We start from the raw sequence: 23,458 nt of genomic DNA, 5'->3' as shown, positions 1-23,458 counted from the left end.
AACCTGAATGTTGTATTTATTTTCCTGTTGGTCTTTTTTTACTTTTTGTTAGTTTTTAGTAATCTTGCTTTAATAACTTTATGTTAAATAAGTTTGCAACAAAATAATACAAACACTGGGATTTAAAAATTTAAAAATTTTTTTGATATGATAAGGACTAATTTATTTATATTTACTTACAAAAACCCCTCTTATTTCTCGCAGTGCACGACACAATTGTTCCGTGTGAATGGCAAGACCATCTGTTCGTCCGGCGTTGCCAGATATATTCAATTAAGTTAATTGCCAACGACAGAACATATTTACAATTTTCCATTGAAAAACAAAATTTATGCTGATTTAAGATGCCAGGAGACCCGGAAAACACCAGTGCCGAAACCACCAATGACCACATCGACTTGGCCTTGTACCGGCAGCTGGTCAAACAGTTTATAGACATGGTAAGAGGCGCAAACAGAAAGCCGGCAAGCGGAGATAAACTAATAATCCAATTGCGTTTCTAGAGACGCTTCTCAACGGCATTGTTCTGGGCGGAAAAAGTGGCCGTGCTGAGTGGTGGGGAGCCCCGGGATATATACTATCAGGCGCAGTGCATGTTCCTGCTGGGGGAGTACCATCGCGCTGCCCACACCATACAGCACCACAAGCTGGAGAAGAACTCACTGCCGTGCTTTAACCTGCTCCTGGAAAGCCTCTATGCGGCCAAGGAGTTCACAGAGGCGGCCAATGCCATCCAGAATGTGGAGGTGGAGATGATGACCACGTCGCTGATCAATCAGCCCGTGGATGCCAACAGCGGCTGCTACCTGGAAAGCAACAGCGTCTTTGGTGGCGAGGAGAACCACCGAAATGAGCTGCAGTCCTCCATTTACCTGATGAAGGGCAAGGTCTACGAGGCTCTGGACAATCGCGGCATGGCCATGGACTTTTATGTGCAGGCTCTCCACAAATCCGTCTACTGTTTCGAGGCTTTGGAGGCCCTGGTGCAGCACGAAATGTTAATGGCCTGGGAGGGTAAGCACGGGGTTCGCTTTTCCAAAAGCCCTAAATAGAACCGTATTCCTTGCAGAGTTTGAGCTGATGCAACACTTGCCTTTGGCACAGCAATCCACCGAAACGGACGGCAAGTTTATTCTCAAACTCTACGAATCTCGGTTAAAGAAATACTACGAGTTAATATCGGCCCGCAATGCAGAGGAGATCTCGCCCATTGTTAATCCTGATGCACTGAAGTATATTAAGGAATTTACGGCCAAAGTGCAGCAGACCGGCACCTCGGATTCCCAGTTGCCCAAAGTAAGCACCCTTAAGGTGCCGCCTACGTCTAGTCATTTCATGTCGCCCGCCACCAGGTGAGTCCTATTGATTTTTCCATTACACTGTATTTCATTCAAACACGTTTTTCCTTCTCAGAGTCCTGGAGGACCTAAAGGCTCCCAGTTTCTCACTGCAGACGAGCCTCTCGAAGGCCTCCTCCCTTGTAGATGCCTCTCATCGGTCCATGTTTGACTCCTCCAGCAGGCGGCGATCAAGGGATCACGACACAGACACCTTGATTCCTCTAGGGGATTGCCTGAACCGAGTACAACGCAGCACAGATTTGATGGCCTCCGAGGCGGAGAAGTGTTTCTACGACTGCGACTACAAACAGTGCCTGAAAATACTAAACGAGTGCGTGGTATTAGATCTAGATTCTAGATCCAGGAAGGTTTATTTACTTATGATTTACTTATTACACAGACTGCTAAAAGTGGACCCTTTCCACAACAATGCACTGACCATTCAAATTGCCTGCCTGGTGGAGAACGGCGACTTCAATCGTCTCTTCTACGTGGCCCATAAGCTGGTGGACCGCTATCCGGACAAGGCGATCTCCTGGTACGCCGTGGGCTGCTACTACGACATGATTGGCAAGAGCGATCCCGCTCGGCGCTATCTCTCCAAGGCCACTGCATTGGACCGACTTTATGGCCCCGCCTGGCTGGCCTACGGGCACAGTTTCGCAAATGAGAACGAACACGAGCAGGCGATGGCCGCCTATTTTAAGGCCACACAACTGATGCGCGGCTGCCATCTGCCCTTGCTGTACATCGGTGTGGAGTGTGGACTGACCAAAAACCTAGAGCTGGCCGAGAAGTTTTTCCTGCAGGCCATGAATATAGCGCCGCTGGATGTGTATGTGCTCCATGAGCTTGGAGTGATCAAGTATGAGTACGAGTTCTTTGACGGCGCCGCCACTATTTTCCAGTGCACCGTGGACATCGTGAAGCAGCGGGCGAAGACCAACAATGAGGAGATCTCAGCGCGCTGGGAGCCGCTATTTATCAATCTGGGCCACTCGCTGCGTAAAATCCACAAGTACGAGGAGGCCCTATACAATTTTCAATACGTAAGACTATTGCTTAAACCGTTAGGCATTTGACTCTTAACCTACTTATGTTTTTAGGCCCTGTTATTGAAGCCGCAGAACCCCACAACCTACACCTCCATAGGATTTATACACGCACTGCTGGGAAACCTTGACCCCGCCATCGAAGCATTCCACAAGAGCTTGGCCCTCAACAGGGACTGCATTGTGACATCCACCATCCTTAAGAGTTGCATCGAGGACCTGATGGATGACCCCACCACCATTGATGAGATCTGCAGCGCCGCCTTGCGTGATGTGGCCAAGAACATCACGGCCAACAGTCGTCGAGTGATGAACTCGGACAAATTTAATGGGATGAAGCTCAAGTTCGACGAGGAGGAGGAGCTCGCGAACTCCGATTCCAACATGGTGGTGGAAATGAGTTTCGATACCTAGAAAAAATTTACCTTAACTTATATCAAACCATAATGTTGTTGGCTCCGATCATTAGCCAGTCAAACAAGTGTCATGCACTTGAACTTAATTCGTGGCCAGAGCAAACACAGATGTTTATGCTTGATCTGTACTTTTTCTTGGGATTTCTCAGCTCTGTTTTTCCCACCATCAATTGAAGTAGCCGCCATGTGAATAACACATTTAGTATTTAAGAATGCGCAAAAGTCTCATTTGAATCATAATTGTTCCGGCATCGAAGAGTGGCCCTAGCCAAGTCATCTCTTCTCAATCATTCAGTAGCTTGTAAACTAATGTTGTAATTAAAAGCTAGCTTAGTCTGTGCAAGGAACTAAACTTGTAACCAAACAGTAACTCTTTTAGTTTGCTTCCCTAAACTTCGTTGTCTTCTAAAATCTGAACTTTTTCAATGCCGTTTAATTTAACTTGTTTCGCGTGTCTTCGAGTTCCGTAAACATGAATTACTTAAGTGTTCCGCGTGTCTTTCCACTCCAAATAGCCGGCAAATTATTCCGGAATATCTTCGCCCAGCAGGCGGTATAAATCCATAAAGCTAAGAGGTCGACGCGATAGTGCTTATCGGTTATCGCTTTGGGGGCGAAAAATTACGTACAAGTGTCGTTAAACTTTGGATATGCAAACAAACTACTGATACACTTAATGGCAATAGCACAGCCAACACAACCAACAACACAGCCCCATGAATAACCGCTTAACGAGAGCGCTGCCCAAATATTTGCCCGGCCATAAAGCGTGTGACAATCCAAGAAGCCAGCGATGACGACTGCAGCTCCGCCGAAGGTTTTTGGTTTCCTCGCGGAAAACATGTTTATGCATATGAAAGCCGCCGCCACCGGCAAAGTTTGATAAAGCGTCGTCGTCGGCGAGATTATGCTGAAGAATATATAAATCCCGGCCGGGCCAGAACACGGCACAGTTCAAATCCAGCCCTACAACTAAGAGGCAATTGAAATCCAAATCCAAATTCAAAAACAAAGAGAAACAATGAACCAGCAAGTGTTGATAGTCCTAGCATTGGTCTTAACCGCCTGCCAGGCACATCCCTATGTGTCCTACGACGATGTTGATGACACGGAGGTCATCGAGCTGCCCGGCAACGGCATCGAGGAGGCACCACCCACTCTCGGCAAGGACATCATTGATCTAACTCCTCTGGGAACGGCTCTGTTCGGCAAACCGGATGAGGAGCAGACGGCCAGTCGAGTAGGCAACTTCAGTGCCGATGCGGATGATATGAATCCGGAGGAGCTGGGCAGCTACCTGGAGGGCGATATGCTGGTGCCGCAAACGGATCTGATCATGAAGAACGGCCTGCCCACCCAATCCTCCCGTTGGCCCAATGGCGTGGTGCCCTACGAGATCCGTGGCAGCTTCTCTGCCCGGGACATGGCCACCATTGAGAATGCCATCGCGGAGTACCATCGTCGCACCTGCATTCGGTTCGTGAGGCGCAGCTCGGAGCGGGACTACATCTCCATTCGGGGCGACAACTCCGGCTGCTGGTCGTCGGTGGGTCGAGTGGGTGGCAAGCAGGAGGTGAATCTGCAATCGCCCGGCTGCCTCAGTCGTCCCGGAACCGCTATGCATGAGCTGATGCACGCCCTGGGCTTCCTGCACGAACAGAATCGCATGGAGCGCGATGGCTATGTGGCCATCCAGTACAACAATGTCCAGTCCTCGGCCATGAACAACTTCGAGAAGGCCGCTCGCACCGAGGCCTTTGGAGTGCCCTACGACTACGGCAGCGTGATGCACTACTCTAGGAATGCCTTCTCCATCAACGGACAGCCCACCATTGTGGCCATGGTGAGTAGGGGGATACCAGTCCTTTGGCTTTATCTGAATCCTTTCCCTCTTTCATCGACAACAGCAAGCCAATGGAGCCGAAAAGATGGGCCAGAGGAATGGCTTCTCGGACCTTGACATCCAGAAGCTGAACCGCATGTACGATTGTGGCACTGTGAATGCTGTTCCGGTGTCTCCGGGTTTCCCAGCTCCTGCTCCGGCTCCAGCTCCTGCACCTGGCGCCACTGCTGGCAGTGGCAATCCCATCGTGGACAGCTTCCTCGGCGGTCTGATCAGCGGGCTGGGCCTGGGAGATGAGAAAAAGGAGACAAGCTCTTGAAAAGGACTTGGCCGCAGAAACTACTAGCTCATACGATCACCCACCCACGCTCGAAAATATTTAAAGCATCCCTCACATACCAACAAACAACTAGCACCAATATTTGAATCTCTAGCTTCTTAGTCTTTAACTAATAAAATCTAGCATCAATTGAAACAATTTGGTTTGAGCTTTAATTATGACTTGAAAGGTATTCAAAAATACTAATTTTAAATGAATTAATTATAATTAAAACTTTGCACAAACTTTAAAGAAAATACTTATAAGCGATGGTTTAAAATCCATTGGAAAGAACATCGTCATATGGTTTTATAGACATTTGTGGTATTTTGTTTTAGACAATTATTATGTTAACAGAAACATTTAAAAGCCTTTAAAGCCTTTAATCACATTAAATACATAATAATATGTTTAAATTTGGTATAAAGATTTTTTTATACCAGTTACTTTTACAGTAACATAACATATAAAATATTGTATTTCTTGAAAAGTATGTAACAAGTAGAAGAAAGCATTTCCGAAGTATATATATTCGTGATCAGGATTGGTAGCCGAGTCGATCTAGACTTCTTATTATAATTAAAAAAAAAGTTTTATGCCCAAAAATCGATTTTTATTGCTATACCCCTTATACTGCATTATTTTAGTTGTATTAAGCCTGACAACAAAAGATTTCTGATCAAATTTTAAAATTTTATTTTATCCAGAATTAATTACACAATTTTTGAATAATAACCGAGAGCATACATTGGTGAGCAGATAGTTGTTAGGGCTGTGTCCCAACCAGGAAAGTTGTGCATAGTCGAAATAGAAACCGAAATAACCTTGGGGCATCTGGAGCAGATTCCACACCAAAAGGGGACAAAAAATGGGCAAACTACATGTTGCGCTTGGCGGCCAGGAGGCGGGATCGCGGCAGTCGGCATTGGCTGATGCTGTGCAGGCGGTACTGCATCTCCGGCTGTGTGACCTTCTCGTAGAGCTTCTTCTTGGCCTCCTTGACGGTGTGGACGAGCACCCCGTCACCGCCCTCGTCCATGTTGAAGGCCTCGCCCTCGGCGCACTCGGGACACTGCTGGGTGAGCACAATGTCGTTGAGATCGGTGGGCAGCTCGCAGATCTTCTCGATCTGCTTGACCACATAGTCGAAGCGGCCATCCTCCTGGCGCTCCATCACATACACGCTGGCCGTCAGTTCGAGGACCCTCGCCTCGAGCAGTTTGAGGAAGCGCACCACATTGACCAGGTTGACGTGGGTGTGGTCACCCAGGAGCTTTGCCAGCGGACTGGCATCGATGGAGCACATCTCGCAGACGGTCTCCACGCCCTGCAGCAGATTCTCCAGCCGGGCATCGTTGCTCTCCCGTGCCTTGTGCAGCTCCATGTTGGACTCCTGCTTGGTGCGCACCTTGCTCTCCAGACTGGCGATCTGATCCAGCTGCTCCTGCAGCGTATTTGTGTTATCCTTCTTGAGGGCCACTATGTCCTCGAACAGCCGGTTCACCGAGTTATTGAGCATGGTGATGTGATAGCTCATTTCGTTGGCATAGTTGAAGAACGAGTAGTAGAGGCTCTCCTGCTGCTGGAACTTATCGATCACCTCGTCCACATTGTTGGAGTCGGTGTACTGGAGGATCTTCTGCAGCACCGAGTTGTACAGGTTGATCTTCTTGTTGTGCACCCGTCGGAACTCGTCCCTTCGCTTGTACTCCTTGGGCTGCAGGTCGGCCAACTCCCGGGCCTTGGACTTGCAGTTCAGGAAGGCGGTATTGTCGCCATCGGCGGCCACCTTTCGCATAATGCCCTGCATCTCCACACGCCGCAGTTCCCGCTCCTTGGCCTCCCGCTTGGCCAACATGTCAATCTTCTCGTACACCTCAATGCAGCCGTCGAAAGTGTTTAGGGCATACTCGATCAGATCTATCAAGTACTTCTTGTCGCTATTGAGCTTCTGCACCATTTTCGTATATGAATCGTTGAAGAAGGTGCGATGATTCAGGATGCGGATGAGCTGCTCCCGCAAATCGGCATTGGCTGCCGTGAAGCCGCACTCCTGGCGCACACCCACCTCCAGGGAGTTCTCCAGTATGGTCATCCGCTTCCGGGCCTTCATCACGTATTGAATGTGTTGCTGGTCCGGAATGGTCAGACGATTGAGACTGTAGATCTGCTTGTCCATGCGGCTGGTTTCCTTCTCCATGTTGAAGATGGACGTCTTCAGGGCATTGATGTCCTGCGAGAGGTTCTCCTGGCACTCGACATGACAGCGGATCAGCTCCAGCCAGCGATTGTTTTCCTTCTTGTGGGTCGTGCCACTGGCCACCCAGATCTGGGCCCGCAGATCGTTCTTCTCCTCCTCCAGCTGGTCAATGGCCGTCTCGAAGCTGGCCTCGATGATCGTCTCCTTGCGCGTCTTGAGTTTGCTGGACAGGATCTTCTTGTATTCGCGCTGCCGCTTGCCCAGCTCCTTGTGCTTCAGCAGATAGCCCTCCAAAAAGGCCACCTTATCGAACTTCTTGATTTCCTCCATGGCAAATGGATGTTAATGTGGGTGAGTTGGTTGTAACGCTAGATAAGAAAAATATCCTTATTTGGGTTTTGTGTTGATGAATTGAATGAATTTACAAATGTTTGTTTAATGAAAACGCTAACTAAGATATGAGTTTCAAGGCAAGGCCTATGCTTAATAACTTTGCTTAAAAAAAAAAGAAAATTTTAAATCATTCATTTCCCTATATGTTAAAACTTTTAGAAATGTAACCCCTAAGCCAGTTATTTTTTAGTAGTTACTTATTAAAGAAGAAAGCTTTAGAATTAATTCGTTAATGTAAGTAAAATTTATTTTAATAATATAATTTCAATAAGCAATAAAATATATTGAGAAGGTAAAAAAAATAACTGAAATTTTGTCACTGCTGTGAAATGCCTGAGCTTTCAAGGGCATGGAAGATTTTTGAAGCGGACCAGATATAAGCAGCTTGTCGCAGATCGTTGCACAGCTCGTACTTGTTGGCCATCTGCTTGATGCCAATCGCTGCAGATTCCAATACGGTCTGCAGAGCTGCATCCACGATGTCCGCCTCCGTAGTGCAATCCTGAATCCTCTTAAGCTTCTTATTGGCTTTTATCTCAGGCTGATGGAGAAAAGAAATGGAAATATATGTAGCATATTAACTATTGACAAGAATTAATGATCCTACGTAGCTATCACCGCATTGCTGCAGCGACTCGTTGATCGAGTTCATCAGCTCGATGATTATTTCGGATGTGGTTTTCGAGTTCATCTTGCCGTAGGACACATGGTTAATGTTTTTGAGGTACTCGAAGTACGAGACAGTTACCCCGCCGGCGTTGCAATAGAGATCGGGCACCAGGAGCACGCCCTTCTCCAACAGGATCTTTTCGCCAGCGGGTGTGGTGGGTCCGTTGGCGCCCTCCAGAATCAGCTTGGCCTTGACATCATTGGCGTTCTCGCTGGTTATCACCTTCTGGGTGGCGCAGGGCATCAGAATGTCGGTATCGGCCGTCAGCAGCTCCTCGGTTGTCTCCTCCGCCTTGGGGTATCCCTTAATGGATTTCGTTTCATCTTTGTAATTGAATAGATCCTATAAGATTAGGATTTAGCTTTAGCCAAGCATCATCATAAATTGAAGTGGCACTTACATTAATATCGATACCGTCTTTGTTAACAAGGGAAACGTCGAACTCTTTGATTCCGATTACCTTGGCGCCCGCTTCGTGCACAAACTTTGCGGCGAAGGAGCCCACATTGCCGAAGCCCTGCACGATGACCCTCTTGTCCTTCCAGCCCGTCTTGAACTTGATCAAATCCATCCAATCCTTGTCCCTCAGAAAGAGATCGCCCGTCTTCCAAACGCCTCTGCCCGTGGCCGAGTGACGACCGTTAATGCCGCCGATGTGAACGGGCTTGCCGGTGACAATGGCCAACGAATTGATGTCCTTGTAGCCAAAGGTCTTCTGGTACTGATCCACAATCCAGGACATCTCCCGCGGACCAGTGTTCACATCGGGTGCTGGAACATCGATTCCAGGTCCGATCATATTGCGCTTCAGTAGCTCCATCGTATATCGCCGCGTAATGGTCTGCAGCTCATCCACGGTATATAGCTTGGGGTCGATGCATACTCCGCCCTTAGATCCCCCGTATGGTAGATTTACGCATGCGCACTTGAAAGTCATAATAGCGGCGAGGGCCTTCACCTCGCTATCGTTCACGTCCAGAGCGTAACGAATACCTACGTGAAAGGGGGAAAGACTAAGGTAACTCAGGAACAATTTAAGATAATACTTTGGAATATGAAATCAGTCCATTTATCTACCAAACTTTTAGGTTTGTTTTATTAAAGCCTTTGTATAAAAGCTAAGGAGTTTGCGTCTTAATGTGTTTATTTTACTATTTGTAATGTGGTAAAAAAATGGAGTATTAAAAATAAATATCTGGCTATTGAATTTAACTTTTTTTACTTCATATTTAAATTAAAAATAAAATCATATTATTAAATACAGTGCATTCAAAATAATGTCGAACATTTTAGATTAAAAATTGGGCATATTTGTTATAAATGCAAATAAGTAAAATTTACTTTTTTTAAAATTTATTTCGAAAATGTTCGAACGAAAAATGAAGAAAAAAGTAATATTTTAAATAAAAAACAAAGCCAAACATATTGAAATTACCAGTGCAGTACTGACAATGTTGGTGCTAAAGAATTCGCGTGTTTGCAAGGAGTTCAGCTACTTACCGCCCTTAAGGGGCAGGCGGTGGCGTACATGGTGCGATCGATAACCACTGATGATCTCGTAGTTGCCATTTTTGCGGACAATGGGAAAATTAACTTCCACCGAGGCGGAGACACTCCCCAGCAAATTGAGAATGGCGGAGACGCGAGCTTGGCGCTCCTCCGGCTGCATATGCGGATACTTTTCCATTTCCTTGACCAGCTCGGGTTCCATGGTCTGGGCTGCCCTATGGTAGTAATACAGCACCATGGCCGAGAACTCTGGGTCCTTGTCGGTCTCGACTTTTTTCAGGTGCTCGGGCATCTGGTGTTTGTCACGACATGACATTTGCCCAGGGCCATAGCAGCGTATCCTCTTGAGGATCCTTTGCAGACAGCGAAACATTATGCAGCGCGCAGTAATTAATTGATAAACAATTGAATAATTGATAATTTTGAAAAAAAAAACCAGGATCGATGAAATTTTTTTTTACGCTTTTACAGATGGAAGAGAAATAATCTTCACTGCTCTGAAATATCGCCCAGAGAGAACTAAGTTGTATTTTCATATCGTTTTTCTTTTATTGTTTTTATCATTAGCAATGTTAATGTTAATCGTAGCTTAAATATTACAATGTACGCTTGTATAAATACAATATTTTAGAATTGCTCTACAAATGTATGTGTATCTATGTATCAATATAACGCTACGTTTATGCGTGTAATACGTGGCTAAGCTAGACTACGAGCTAGACTTAAGTATTAAGCTATCAACTATTAGCTATACACACACATACAAGGTAATAAATACTTCTTGAACTGACGATTAACGCACGCACTTAATGCTGTAGGGAAACTAGGGAGCCTAACTAGGGGTAGCCTATAGATATACATATGGTAGACGATAACAAGAGTTCATCAGATACATGATGATCAACTACTGTGCCGTATTACGTTTAAAACTTTTGGGATCGCACGGAAGCGCAGAGAAGTACAGAAAGTAGAGGCTTGGAAGTGGGAAAACTTAGTTGTACCAGTAGCACTGATTACAGGTTATACATAAATACTAGAGACCTACTTATATGCCATACACACATCCTCGTCGCTATATACATGCATGATTTTGAAATGTTTCTGGTGTCCCGTGCGGGTAAAATGATTATGTAAGTATAACAAAATGTTGCGCTCTAATATCACTTTGGGGACACATGCTTTATGGCCTCTTTCAACGTTTGATCCTTGCAGCAGACATCTTTAAACAGACTATGTGAGAACGAAGAATCATCGTCGCATTGCACACAGAATTTCAAATTTAATTCGCTTCACCTTCAACTGGTTCTCTTGCTGTTCCTCTTTGATTTACAATGCTTTAGATCGCTGACTTAATCCTAACTCTGAAGTATTTTAAATTAATTTCAAATTAATTCAAAAGTCTAATTTTTACACGATAATTACAAGCGAATCGGTTTGATAGGTTGGTGGGTGGTATTTTGTGGGGTAGAGGATCGGGACTTCGGGGATGGTGGGTTGGCCAACACTTTAATCTCGTAGCAAGATCGCAGATCGGAGGCTGCTGCTTAAAAGCTAACATCACGCTTGGTAAACAATAACGCTCGACAGTATTTTCCGGTTGGTTGAGTACAATCCGTGGCTGGGAGCAGATCGCCTGGAACTGCTCCCGATTTAGGCAGCTTCTTCGCTGCTCCGCCGCTAATCCACATCCTTCTTCTCAATCTTAAGATCGTACTTGGCCACCAGCTCCTCGGGGGTGTGCCTGTAAATAAAGAAAATAGTTTGATTAATTTATTTTAATGGCAAATATATGAATTACTATGGTGAACACAAGGTCTAGGCTATGCAAATTTAATGTTTAATGCTACCAATAACATGTGTGCAATAAAAAACTAATAAAAGCAAAACATAAAACCGGTTTCAATAAATAAAAAAGGTTTTGTAATCACTGCTAATGCTCGAAGGCTTTTATGTCCATTATCTCTTAAATTTTATTTGAAAAATATTTTGAACTTACCCAACTAGATTCTGGAGATCACAGACAAAGCGGTAGACATATCGTTTGCCAGCCGTCTTGTGGATGATGTTCTTGTCATAATAGTAGCGCAGACCGCGACTCAGCTTCTCGTAGTTCATCTTGGGCTTGTTCTTGCGTATGCCCCAGCGACGAGCCACCTTTTGGTTAAAAGAGGTAAAGTTGAGTTAAGGCATTCGTAAAAAACTCAATAAATAGTATCTTACCTCATCGGGATCGGTCAGCTTGAACTCCCAGCCGTCGCCAGTCCACGAGATGAAGCTCTGGCACGTCTTGTCCAGCAGCAGTTCGAGCAGGAATTGCCACAGTTGAATGGGACCCGATCCGGTGAAGCATGGCACTCCGCCCTGCGTCGTGTAGCCGCCGAGCAGCCCTTTGTCCAGGCCCAAGGTGCTCATGTACGCCGCCTGATGCTGGTGGGCATGACCACCCCACTGATCCATGGCCGTGTGCTGGGCGCCCATCGACTGGAAGGACTGCGCTTCGTATGGCGAAAAATCCGGCGGATAGCCATCGTGGAAGCGACCCCGGTTCGCGTAACTGGCATAAAACTCGGAGCTGCCGTCCAGATAACCATTACTGTTGCCGGTGCTGCCACCACCTGCTCCTCCGCCTCCTCCTCCGCCACTGCCGTTTCCTCCACTCGGCGGCTGACTTTGGTGATCCTGCGACGAGATCGTGCTGTGGTAATCACCATCATCGCCACCGCCTCCCGAACTTCCGCCGCCCGTTGGCCCACTACCACTAACACCGCTGTAGGAGGCCAGGTGGGCAGGCAGGCCATAGCTACTCAGATCCGTTGGATCGTTCTGGCTATTACTTCCGCCATATCCAATGCCACCATTCTGGGTGCCCGGCTCCTCTTTGAGCTGATGTTGGTAGATCGCCGCCATGGCAGCCATATAGTTGATATTATTATTGTTATTATTGTTGTTATTGCTGCCCGCATTCGCATTGTTGCTGTTGTTGCTGCTATTGCTGCTGTTCGTGTTGCTGCTGCTGGTGTTGTTATTTTCGTTGTTGTTGTTGTTGTTCTGCTGGACAGCGGGCGGTAGCATGGAGTTGTTGTTATTGTTGTTGGTGCTGCTGCTGGCGCTGCCGCTGCCATTGACAGTCGGCTGCTGCGATTGCTGCTGCTGCGGGGGCGGGCTGTTGTTGCTGCGGTCGTGTGTGTTGCTGGTGTTGTAGCCTGCAAGCGATACGAAAAAAATAAGAGGTTAATTGGATTTCATTCCATAGTGCCATGGATAGTGCAATGGATATGGGTGAGGATCATATAATCTGTTGCTGTTAACCCACATCAAAAATGACATAACAATTTAAGAAATCAAAGCAGACCACTTAGAAAACAGCCTCAATTAAGGTTTTAAAGATTTATGGAAAGAATTTTTTAACATGATGCTTAATTCGCACACTTTTATATTTTATGCAAGAAGAAGATTGTAAAAATGTATTACAAATAAAATTATTTTATTATTTTTAATATAGATTGTGCATTTGGCTATAAAATTTAAGATACTTTTTTAGGAGAGGTGTTCCTAAGTTTTTGTGATTTTGCATGTGTTCAAAGTTTTAGATTATTTTCTGTGATAAGCATTCTGTCAGCTCATATATGTACAACAATAAATTTTATATATTAAACAAAATAAGTTGATAGAAATCATATGACACTAATTTTCTAATCTTTTTTGAAATTAACTTCTTTTTTTTATATATTTCTTAAAAATACTTGCTTTCAAATAATAAAATGTTATCAATGAAAACGAAACATTTTTTTTAAGATAATCTTAATTGTAATTCTTAAATTATTAAGCACCAAAAGGCCCAGAATTTCTCATAAGAAATATTTTATAAGCGCCTTCAAGTAGAACGATAGTTTTTCACACGCCAAAACACATTGATTATAGATTGTTCGCAATTTTAATTAAATGATGTTCATAGAAATGGGGCGTCTCTCAATAGAGGGAAAGACTTCGAAAACCAATCAAAATCACAGCACACACACACACACTCATACACACCCCAGCGCACAGATACGCACGCAGACAGACGTAGCTACCCCGATCTAATGGTGTGCACGCTACATTAATTGCGAATACAGCGAAATTTAACACATTTCGATGTACAACACTCGTGTATTGTATCTGTGGGCTACGAAAACCTGTTGGCACATACCCACACATACATGCGCAGCTGTGTAGCCGTCTCTCTTGCACTCAGCGAAGAAATAAAAAGCTTTCCCAGCGCTTCGTTTCGCTTCCCATTCGCCGGCAGATACAGATATACAGATATACAAAGATACAGATACAGCCCCCCGTTGGCTGGCCAAAGAGTTGGCAGCGCCTCTTTAGGTGCCGCCTCCAGAGAGCGCGAGAGTATCTGCCAGATACATCTGAGCTACCGGGGCATCTTCTAACTCTCAACAAGCCACTTATCACCAGGTCAATCTGCTACACCCAGAGAAAAATAATAAGCTAATGGTAGACTAATAAAGTTATTATAAATTTGTTCCTAACTGGTAGTACCTCTGTTGAATTCGTTTAAGCTCGTTTAGAAATAAAATCTGTTAAAATTAAAATTACTATCATTAAAAACATAAATTTGTATAATTGTACAAAATAGTCAAAGAATCAGAAGTTCGAATCCCACCGAAGTAAAATGATTTTTATTATTGATCATAATAATAATAAAAAATAGCAATAAATCGGGTTTTAAACCAAAAGCAATTGCATATATTAATTTATTGAAATTCATTTTTGATTTATAAAGGGAAAATTCCACACGTTTGATTTAAATTCGTTTTTTTTTCTGCGTGTACCCCTTTCCGCTTTAGCCACCCCGACTTGTTGCGTGTCAAACACTTAAAAGCAAATTACGAATTTAATTATGCCACCGCATCTTCTTCTGGTTTGCTGCTCTTTGGTTTTCACACCCCAGCAAGCGTAATTAAAAGCACCGTTTTTGATGTCGGTAAATATTTGCTGACCTGTACCTGAACTAAAGAAGTTGACATCCGAGTCCGTGTAGTAGGCATTGCCATCGCCCACGAAGGGCGCCATGTCATTGAAGTACCCCAGTCCCAGTGACGCGGCCGTGGAGCTGCTCAGGGCCCCCACCAGATTGCTCGTGGTGCTCCCAGCGGCGGCTGCAGCTGCGAATCCCTGCGAGGAGGCACTCGACGAGGAACCACTCGAACTGGAGCCAGAGGAGGTGGTGGTGGTGCTGCCCGTACTGCCGCCGGACAAACGATGGTGGGCCGACAACTGAGATGATGAGCCGTATCCGTGTTGCTGCTGCTGCTGCTGCGGCGGTTGCTGGTGGGGATGTTGCTGCTGTTGCTGGTGTTGCAGGTGCTGATGCGCCGCCTGCTGCTGCTGCTGCATGGCGTGGTGGTGCAGCGGTGCCTGCTGACCCAGTTGGTGGTGCGGATGGCTGTGGTGGTGATGATGATGGTGATGATGCTGTGCCAGGTGATAGCTGGGATAGTTGTCATAGCTTTGCAGGACCATATTGTAGTTGGGTGCCGTGTGGCAATTGTTGTTGCTGCTGCTACTGCTGGTGAAATTGTGGTTTTGCTGTTGCTCCTGAAGCTGCTGATCCTTCTCGCTGTCCAAGGCGTTGGCGGCACTGATTATGCTGGCATTCACTAAAAACGCAGAGGGCGGCATTTCTTCGCTTCAAAATGATCGGTACTCAAAAACGGAAACTCCACCTCGCTGGTCAAAGTGCACGTCATTGACTCTGGACTAGGGAAATCTGCGGGATCAGCTCTCAATTGATAGAATTATGTCCCCTTATGCTGGTGGTACTTGCAGTTGTATTAAAATTGATTTCACTTCACTTTGCTTTTCGGTTTTTGGGGGTCGAGTAGGGGAATATTTTAATTTTTGCACTGTCAGATTTGAGAAAATTTGGTTGTTTTGTGGTTCATGGTTTATGGTTTTCGGCGTTCGGTTTTCTTGATGCGGGTCCTAATCAATTGGATGGCCCGCTGGACAATTGACAAGTTTTTAGTATCAGCAGGGGACTTATGAGGGTGTGATATTTCCAAATCCCTGCTTTGCTTGCGGGATTTTAATTAACAACGCTCGCACTTGTTGGTATATCTCACAATATATTTGCGGTATTCGCAGTTCACACACCGTCGCGAATTCTTAGCACTTTTGCGAATTAATGGCAATTAATTGTGAGCACTTCACGATCGTCGCTCTGGCACGGGCGATAAATTAATGCGCATATCGTAACTACATGTACATTGTTTTCATTCCATGCGACAATCTGTGATTTTAGTGTTGTTTTTCCGTTTCTCAAGTTCGAATATATTTTATCGTGTTCTTGTGTATTTTGCGCGCCTTTTCCTTCACACAACCGGCGATAAAAAAAAGAACGCGGCGTATGAGCGATTTAATATCGGAATGGGTCCAGTAGAGTGTAGAGTATGGTACTCTTTATATGGGGCAATATGCGCGGACAAGCGACGTTAGCTCTACCACCTTCGACATCCGTTTAAGATCTGAAGTTGCTCTGAAGTTGCACTCGGGTTGTTGGCTGTTTGGCCGTTCGTCGGCCCGCTCGTCATTCGCTCTCTCTTTCTACACTCGGCCCTTCTCGGTCGCACTCGCAAGCGTTTGTGTGGGAGAGAGTGCTTCGGGTTGCGTTCGGCTCGGCAACGACTTCGGCTCGCATTCCGAGATACAAATACGAATGTGCCAATGGAACGGCAAATAATAATAATCGAGTCGAGAATACTTTCACAGGGTGTTTCTCACACGCTCTCGCTCAATCAGCCATCCATCGACTGCTCTCTTAGTTAGTGGCAGTAACTAAACAAAAAAAAAACCACAGCGACTCAAATTAAATGCCCCGACGCTGCGCATTTAAGGCGATCATTTGTTTCAAGAGTTTGGCGGTGAGTTGAAGTTCTACTTGTTGATTTTGAACCATTCGAACAGCACCAAACATTTGTTACCTTAATATCCACTATCGGAAGTTAAATAAAAATATTATATTTCGATAAGGAAAGCCATTAAATAGTACAAAAAAAAAACAGTCTTACATATTTGTTGAATTGACCCTTGTCTTTTTACTGGTATATACATTTGATAAGCCTTAAAAAACTTTACCCTTATGATTCACAAGAAAACTAGTTATATTCCATTTAAACTGAAAATATTTATTTCCATTGCCGATATTTTATTTTCGTTCTAAACTTGACCTTATGTAGATTTGGATAAATCCGAGAATTTATTATCAGAGCATTGTTTCTGAGAGTTTTTGCTCGACAACAAGACTGCTGTTTTGCGATAAAATTATACTTCAAACAGCAACATTTTTTTTGGCGTTTTATACTTTTGAAAAGTATTTTTTAAAGAAAAATATATATGTCTGCATGTCTGTGGAATTTATATTATCATGCATTGACAAAGGGTTTATTCCACGACTTAATCATCATTCAACATTTTTTGTAAACTTAAGTAGTACAGTTTCTAGTCAAAATGGTCTTTTGAGATCATTAACATCGCCAACGTTAAAAGACCCCTCAAAATGGCCCTCAGCAAATCAAAAGACAGAGAACAAAGACGTACGGAATAATAATATAGAAAAGTATCTCGGCCCACTGGTCAGTTGGCTGGGCTCTTGGCGATCATTACCATGATGATCGAGTGGGCAGCACATCATCAGCAAGCTCCACACAGCAAATGTATCTCACAGATACTCGCATAATGAGCCAAAGTGGGATTGGCTGCCGCCTCTCACAAACACACTCGCTCGATGAGATCATGCCAGAAAAAAAAACACAATGAACAAAAAATAAATAAAAACAGAGCAGCAAGAAATTAAAAATTAGTTAACTATTTCAAACCCAAGGCGTACGTGTCTTCGACTTGGCTCCACTTTCAGATACACATATGAATTATATAAATAATTTTTGTTTTGGCTAATGAAAAAAAAAAATGGTGGCCAACAGCGCGCTGGAAACGTGTTTTGGGGCATTTTTTCTGCCGTCCGCCAGCCAATGACAATGTACTTTAGATTTTCGGGCTAAAAACGAAACGAGCCCCAAACGTGAAATCCAGAATGACACGTTCCCACTCCAAACGAGATAGATCCATGGCTAGGTGGATAAAGATATCGAACACCCTATAGAAGCCATAGGTGAATATTTCGCTTATCAGCTTTTGGGGGCAGCTGCTCTTATCGGCGGGGGAATCACTTGTTGATTCTTGGCCCACTGATAGCCATTGCAATGGCCTCAAGTGGCCACCGTTTCCTGGAAAACCGCAATGCACCTCGAGCTGATAAAGCACAAAAGTTCTGCGTTGGGAGTTATTACACGAAACAAACTTGCCAATGATTTAACGGCACACATAATAAAGACGCAAATGGAAGCCCCAAAACTAAACAGCTGTTGACCATGTTTGGTTATGACCACAAAAGGATGGCCTTTCTGTCTTGTTTTCCTTTTCTTATTTGGCCACTTAAGAATTCCCGAAGCACAAGCATATTTAAAATGTTAAATAAATTTTGAAAATATTTTTTTCGTTAGCTTTTTGTTTTATTTTTTTCCTCTTTGATTTGCTGCGCAAAGTGCTGGAGAACAATAGAGAGAAATGAAAAAAACAAGCGGAAATACAAAAAACCCAGTGAAAGAAGCAGAGCTACATATATGGGAGAAAGGGAGAGAAGGAGCTGTCGAGAGCGAGATAGCTGATGCGCCTCGCTTACGACCATTTCCGGTTAAAGCACGTGCGCACATTTTGAAGAGGAGCGTAACCATCGAACCCCGACTCCTCCTGGTTCTCCTCCCCAGACTTCAGACTACTGACTACATATAACACGCTGAAAAGCCACCACCAAAGCGGAAAACCAATCACAATCTCATAAAACCGGCGACACTTCCACCAAAAAGGGATAAAGAAAACAAAACAAGCCGAGTCTTCGTCTTAAGGGGAGTAAATGTAGATCCTACTTGCCCAAAACGCACACGTTCGCAGCCAAGGGTTAACATAATAATTATCATTGTCTTGCATAAATGCACACGAAAAAATTAAGATAAATCTTAAATGGATTGCCACAAATGTGTCACAGAATTTGCTTACTAACTAGACTAGTATTCACTCAAAGAAAACGATATTAAACTACTTTCAGTCTCTTAACGATTAGTTTGGTTATAATAATATATAGTTATAATAATAATAAATGACAAAAAAGGCTCTATCACACGCTCATAAAACGAATAACCTTGTATGTGCATACTGGGTATTTAACATTTATTTTACCCGTAACATAGCATTTTCTTTCTGTGTACCAAACGAAAAGATGGTGTGTGCCAAAAAAAAAAGGAGCAAAATGGATGCGGAATATTTTCAGTTGAATTTCAATTAAAACTCGTTCTGCGCTCACAAAAGGATTACACATTTAATGCAATAAGGATCAGAGAGGAGGAGTTGCAGGAAGCGCCTACGGGAAGAACAAAGAGGGCACAGTTGTGGGCTAAGGATTCCCTAAGCTACCAACAGCTGTCGGCTGACACTCGAGATCAGCAGCCGTTCAATTGATATCAAATTATTGCTATCGTCTAAAGGAGGATCCCCGCCAGGATCTCGGTTACGGTGTGCACGTGTGCAAATTGCACTACCACCAGTCCCAGTGCTCCGTATTCTGTACTCTGTGCTGTGCTGTGTCTTTTGTACTAGCTGCAAGCACTTCCGGCCCCATCCCGCTAATGTAAATCGGATGTCAATGCATTGCGCGTGAGGCATATCAATTAAAAGGCCAGAAGAAAGAGAGACGAAAATACCAGGGAGAACCTGTTAGAAGACAAGCCACATAAATAAATAAACTGTTATGCTGGAAAACGGAAGGAAATCGTAAACACAAGCCAGTAGTTGTTGCTGCTGCTGCTGCTGTTGCTGCTGCTGATGTTTTGACACGCATACTATCATAATTACAGCTCCCAGTAATGCCCATTTCCCCCCCCAAAAAAAAAACCCACCTCTATCCCAGAGGAATCCAAACCCACCCAGCTCACCTAGCCCACCTGTTCTGAAGCCGCTGCTTCCGTGCAGGGGCCAAGAATAATATCAATTTTCTATGTAAACCCCCCCACTCTCTTCGCCCATCATCTAGTGCAATTTCAGGTTGAAAAGAATACCTGCATTTTGACAACAAAATAAACAGATTCAACGGCCGCAGCAGCAGCAGCAGCAGAAGCAGCAGCTACCTCTGATTGTTGGGAGCCGTAAACAACACACACTAAATACAAACAACAATAATCGTAATAACGCTGGATTCTTACGCTCCGCATGCGTTTCACAGCTCCTGGCCGAAGAGAGCGGAAATGAAACCAGATACTTTGATAGCAACATGGCAACGCATGTGCAGCTGTGGGCTAGAGATCTCCATCTCCACACATGTATATCGGATATGTACTTATCGAACTTGATTAAGCAAAACGCTGCCAAGTGCTCTTGATCTTGATTTGGATTTGTATTTGGATTGCTGAAGTAGGATATGATCCTGCAGTTGCTAAATACCCGAGGAGATGTCATTGATCTGGGAATCTTGATCAAAGATCGATCAAAGACCGTCTGAAAACTGAGAGGTTTTGTGACTTATGTGCGAAAATGAGACACTAACTGTGATGTTGCCTGGGAAATGGTCGAGGAAATCGGAGCTTCTTGACAGGTGTATCAAGATTGTGGGTCAGGTTTTAAGATTTGAGAGCGCAAATTGGCTGATCATGCTGGGAAAGATATTGCCAACTGATATTGCTTTCTTAACTGATCATGTCTTTCTAAATGGGAATCTGGTATTGGGTTTAAATTGAGCTAATAAAAAAGTATGTTTATTATTTAAAATATATCTTTGTAAGGCTGTATTGCAAAATCAACATATATCTTTATCAGGCTTATGTGATCGTGAGAAACTAATCATAAACTTAAATATCTTGACTGTGATGCAAATATTGTCATTCGTTTGACACATTTTTTAATCATTATTTGTCAATATTTTTCAAAATGAACTATAAGAAAGCATTTATGTAGAAATTAAGTGACTGAACATGTTTTAATGATCGCTGACATCGTTTCAATATTTATGTATATGTTTTAAAAAACAGGAAATGAGGTTTATGGCTATTTAGGTCATCAATCAGGAGTTAGTTTATTCAGGATGTTCCATGTTTTTGTTTTACTTATCTGTTTACTAAATGTTACAATATATTATAACACTTTTCAAAAGTCATTTTATTAATGTTTTAGGTGCACACAGTTGATCCAGTCGGGGAATCCCTTCGATAATTAGATCTAAGATCAATAGCACAACTTCCCGGCAAACCGGAAATGATCTTGTTGGCCATCAAGTGATCTTCAATCAGAACTTCTTCCAGCCAGGACCTCCTATCTATCTAAAGGTGTGTGTGTCCGTGTGCGATTGAGTTTGTCAGATGTGCAGCCGGGGAAACAGTTGGCCAGAAGACAGAGAGTGACTCGCTAAATGGCTCATTTATGGCCGTTTCCCACTGCGCGGCTACAACGCACCCGAAATGTGGCATGCGGTCACCTCCAGCAATTGCAACAACAACACCATAAAGCGGTACGACAACAACAGCTAGAGTACCGCAAAGCACAAACGAATGAACCTGAACCTGAACCTAAACCTGAATGTGCATGTGTATGTGTATGTGTATGTGAACCTTCGAGAGCTGCGGGGGTGGGGCAGTTGCAACTCAAGCGGCTGACTAAATGTCAGAGAATTCTGCACCTGTCCGACTATCACCATGCCAACTAAAACAACAACAGCAGCAGCGGCGAGGGAGATATACTCGTACATAAAAAAAACTGCGTGCGTCGACAGAATTTCGGACAGCGACAACATGTGTTGCTGCTGTAGGCAGGGACAACTGTTGTGCACCGCTGACTGCGTTTGCTCTTTTTTTTTTAGTCCCAAAGAGAACCAAAAAAAAATGAACATAGGATCAAAGGCTTCTATGAGGAAAGTTAAAATATTTAAATTAAAATGTCTAGTTATTTAAAAAAATTATATTTTAATTATATTTAATGGTTAAAAATGCCATTACCTTAAAAGGAAAATCAAATATATATTTTTAACTAGAGTTCTATACGAAATAAAATTAATGAATCCAATTAATACCCATTTTATTTAATTTTGAAAATGACTTGAAAGGTCTTATAAATCCGACATAAAAAAAGCACTGGCTTCAAAAGGGGTCACTTATTTAACCTAAATCCAAAATTTTCTTAAAGTGTATTACTGCCAGGGTCAGATTGTGTGAGACTACATACACAGATGCAGGCATCGCCCACACATTAACCGTGAGTGTGAGAAACTGCAGGCAGTCAGTGTTTTTTCCCCTGCTCCTTTTCCATGATCCTGCCTCCTTCCTTTTTCCTTTTTCCTCCTTCCTTGTTCCTTGTTCCTCATTCCTCAATATCTCCCCCTCCGTTCCGTGTGTTTACTCCAGGCGAACAAGATGCAGTCAAGCGATATAGGGATATTAGAATGCCCGGGGATCTAAGGATCTCAAGACCCGAAGAGAGGGCATATATATCTACCTGCCGGGCCACTTTGGGCTTGCCTAATTTACTTGTGCCCTCGCCGCATTGTTCTTGCAGTTTTCATTCATAAAATCTGAAATCTCTACCCAGCAGAGGCATTGAACTGGGTCTTGAAAAAAAAAAGAATCTCAAGGTGCATCGATTCGGAACTAAAGGAAGTAAATTTCCGGATGTTGTCTACTCATTTGCTTGTTGTTCTTTTCGTATTCCCTTTGCTTTGATTCATCGAAATGTCCTGCGGGTAGTCCTTTGTGGGCGACCTTGCTGCTTGTTGCTCATTTTTCGCTTGAAACCGAAACCAAAACGAACAAAACGAGATGAATGCAAGCCAATAAAACATTTTGCCAATCCCTCGGATACACTTTTTGACGCAGCAATGGGTAATGGAGTATCCTGGCAGCCTTTTAATTGCACACCTCGTATGCAATGAGTTTTTAATTGCCATTCAACTATCGGCAAACATGGTAGTTGACGCTTTCCCACGCTAGCCAACTAACTTTTTATAGTTTTTACTTTTTTTTTTTTTTTTTTTTTAAATTACACAACAAATGCAGGAGAGTCGTTCCAGATCATTGCGCCGCAATGTCTCGTTAAAGGACACGAACAATTAAGGAGGGTGGAGCGTGGGAGAGCTGAGAGGGGGTGGCCATGTTTATTGCTTTATGGGCCATAACTTTTAAACGGCAGACAAATTATTAAACTTGTTCAAGCGATCTTTGTGATAAAAAGTGGGAAATGTTTTGTTATTAACTTACCATGTTAAATTTACTGAAGTTTACACTTTATGAAAGAATATAGAAATCTCTTAGAAAACTAGCATAAAAAACTAGAGGCCTGATATGAAAATTCTTTAATAAATCTGCGAAATTAAACTTGCACTGAATTTTTATAGGGTATTATAATGATAATAACCAATAATTCAGCTTACAAATATATTTTGTACTTTTTTGCCACATTTTATCCAAACAAACAAAACGAAAAACACCTTGTAAGCCCGCTTTGCCATCCCACTTTCATCTCTTATCTATGGGCATTGGAGTGGACAACTTTGGGGCATTACAGATACTTACTAGGGACTAAGCAAATAGAGTAAAACCTCTCAGGTAAACAACTACAACAAGG

The 23,458-nt window shown here is 43.7% G+C and overlaps 5 protein-coding genes across 8 annotated transcripts in view; 2 read left to right on the top strand and 3 right to left on the bottom strand.

The window, feature by feature from the left end:
• Positions 1-261: 261 nt before the first annotated feature.
• Positions 262-3,178, top strand: LOC108148905 (cell division cycle protein 16 homolog). Its single transcript, XM_017276221.2, has 6 exons — positions 262-440; positions 504-1,014; positions 1,070-1,352; positions 1,414-1,671; positions 1,741-2,389; positions 2,447-3,178. Exons 1-6 carry the CDS (start codon positions 345-347, stop codon positions 2,804-2,806), a joined length of 2,157 nt encoding a protein of 718 aa, XP_017131710.1. The 5' UTR covers positions 262-344; the 3' UTR covers positions 2,807-3,178.
• Positions 3,179-3,275: 97 nt separating this feature from the next.
• Positions 3,276-5,129, top strand: LOC108148907 (low choriolytic enzyme). Its single transcript, XM_017276222.2, has 2 exons — positions 3,276-4,651; positions 4,716-5,129. Exons 1-2 carry the CDS (start codon positions 3,830-3,832, stop codon positions 4,968-4,970), a joined length of 1,077 nt encoding a protein of 358 aa, XP_017131711.1. The 5' UTR covers positions 3,276-3,829; the 3' UTR covers positions 4,971-5,129.
• A 520-nt stretch (positions 5,130-5,649) lies between these two features.
• LOC108148508 lies at positions 5,650-7,619 on the bottom strand. The gene has a single exon (XM_041709612.1). It carries the CDS (start codon positions 7,498-7,500, stop codon positions 5,848-5,850), a length of 1,653 nt encoding a protein of 550 aa, XP_041565546.1. The 5' UTR covers positions 7,501-7,619; the 3' UTR covers positions 5,650-5,847.
• Positions 7,620-7,788: 169 nt separating this feature from the next.
• On the bottom strand, positions 7,789-10,234 carry LOC108148676 (glutamate dehydrogenase, mitochondrial). The gene is made up of 4 exons (XM_017275813.2): positions 9,734-10,234; positions 8,634-9,226; positions 8,171-8,575; positions 7,789-8,104 (listed from the first exon to the last, which is right to left on the bottom strand). Exons 1-4 carry the CDS (start codon positions 10,113-10,115, stop codon positions 7,880-7,882), a joined length of 1,605 nt encoding a protein of 534 aa, XP_017131302.1. The 5' UTR covers positions 10,116-10,234; the 3' UTR covers positions 7,789-7,879.
• Positions 10,235-10,296: 62 nt separating this feature from the next.
• Positions 10,297-23,458, bottom strand: part of LOC108148675 (ETS-like protein pointed) — a 59,633-nt gene continuing 46,471 nt past the window's right edge. For 2 of the 4 annotated variants that reach the window (XM_017275809.2, XM_017275810.2), the window contains 3 exons: positions 11,963-12,945; positions 11,739-11,896; positions 10,301-11,483 (listed from right to left, as the gene is read on the bottom strand). In XM_017275809.2, the coding sequence (XP_017131298.1) occupies positions 11,420-11,483; positions 11,739-11,896; positions 11,963-12,945 (1,205 nt within the window). In that variant the 3' untranslated portion in view covers positions 10,301-11,419. Of the gene's footprint in view, positions 11,484-11,738; positions 11,897-11,962; positions 12,946-14,742; positions 16,263-23,458 lie in introns of those variants that run through there. The other 2 variants (XM_017275811.2, XM_017275812.2) reach the window with 2 other exon arrangements.

The sequence above is a fragment of the Drosophila elegans genome, unplaced genomic scaffold (assembly GCF_018152505.1).
Source record: "Drosophila elegans isolate 14027-0461.03 unplaced genomic scaffold, ASM1815250v1 contig_476, whole genome shotgun sequence".
In the NCBI taxonomy this organism is placed as follows: Eukaryota; Metazoa; Arthropoda; class Insecta; order Diptera; family Drosophilidae; genus Drosophila; species Drosophila elegans.
The sequence above is the reverse complement of the archived record's forward strand: the minus strand, read 5'-3'. Positions and strand labels throughout refer to the sequence as shown.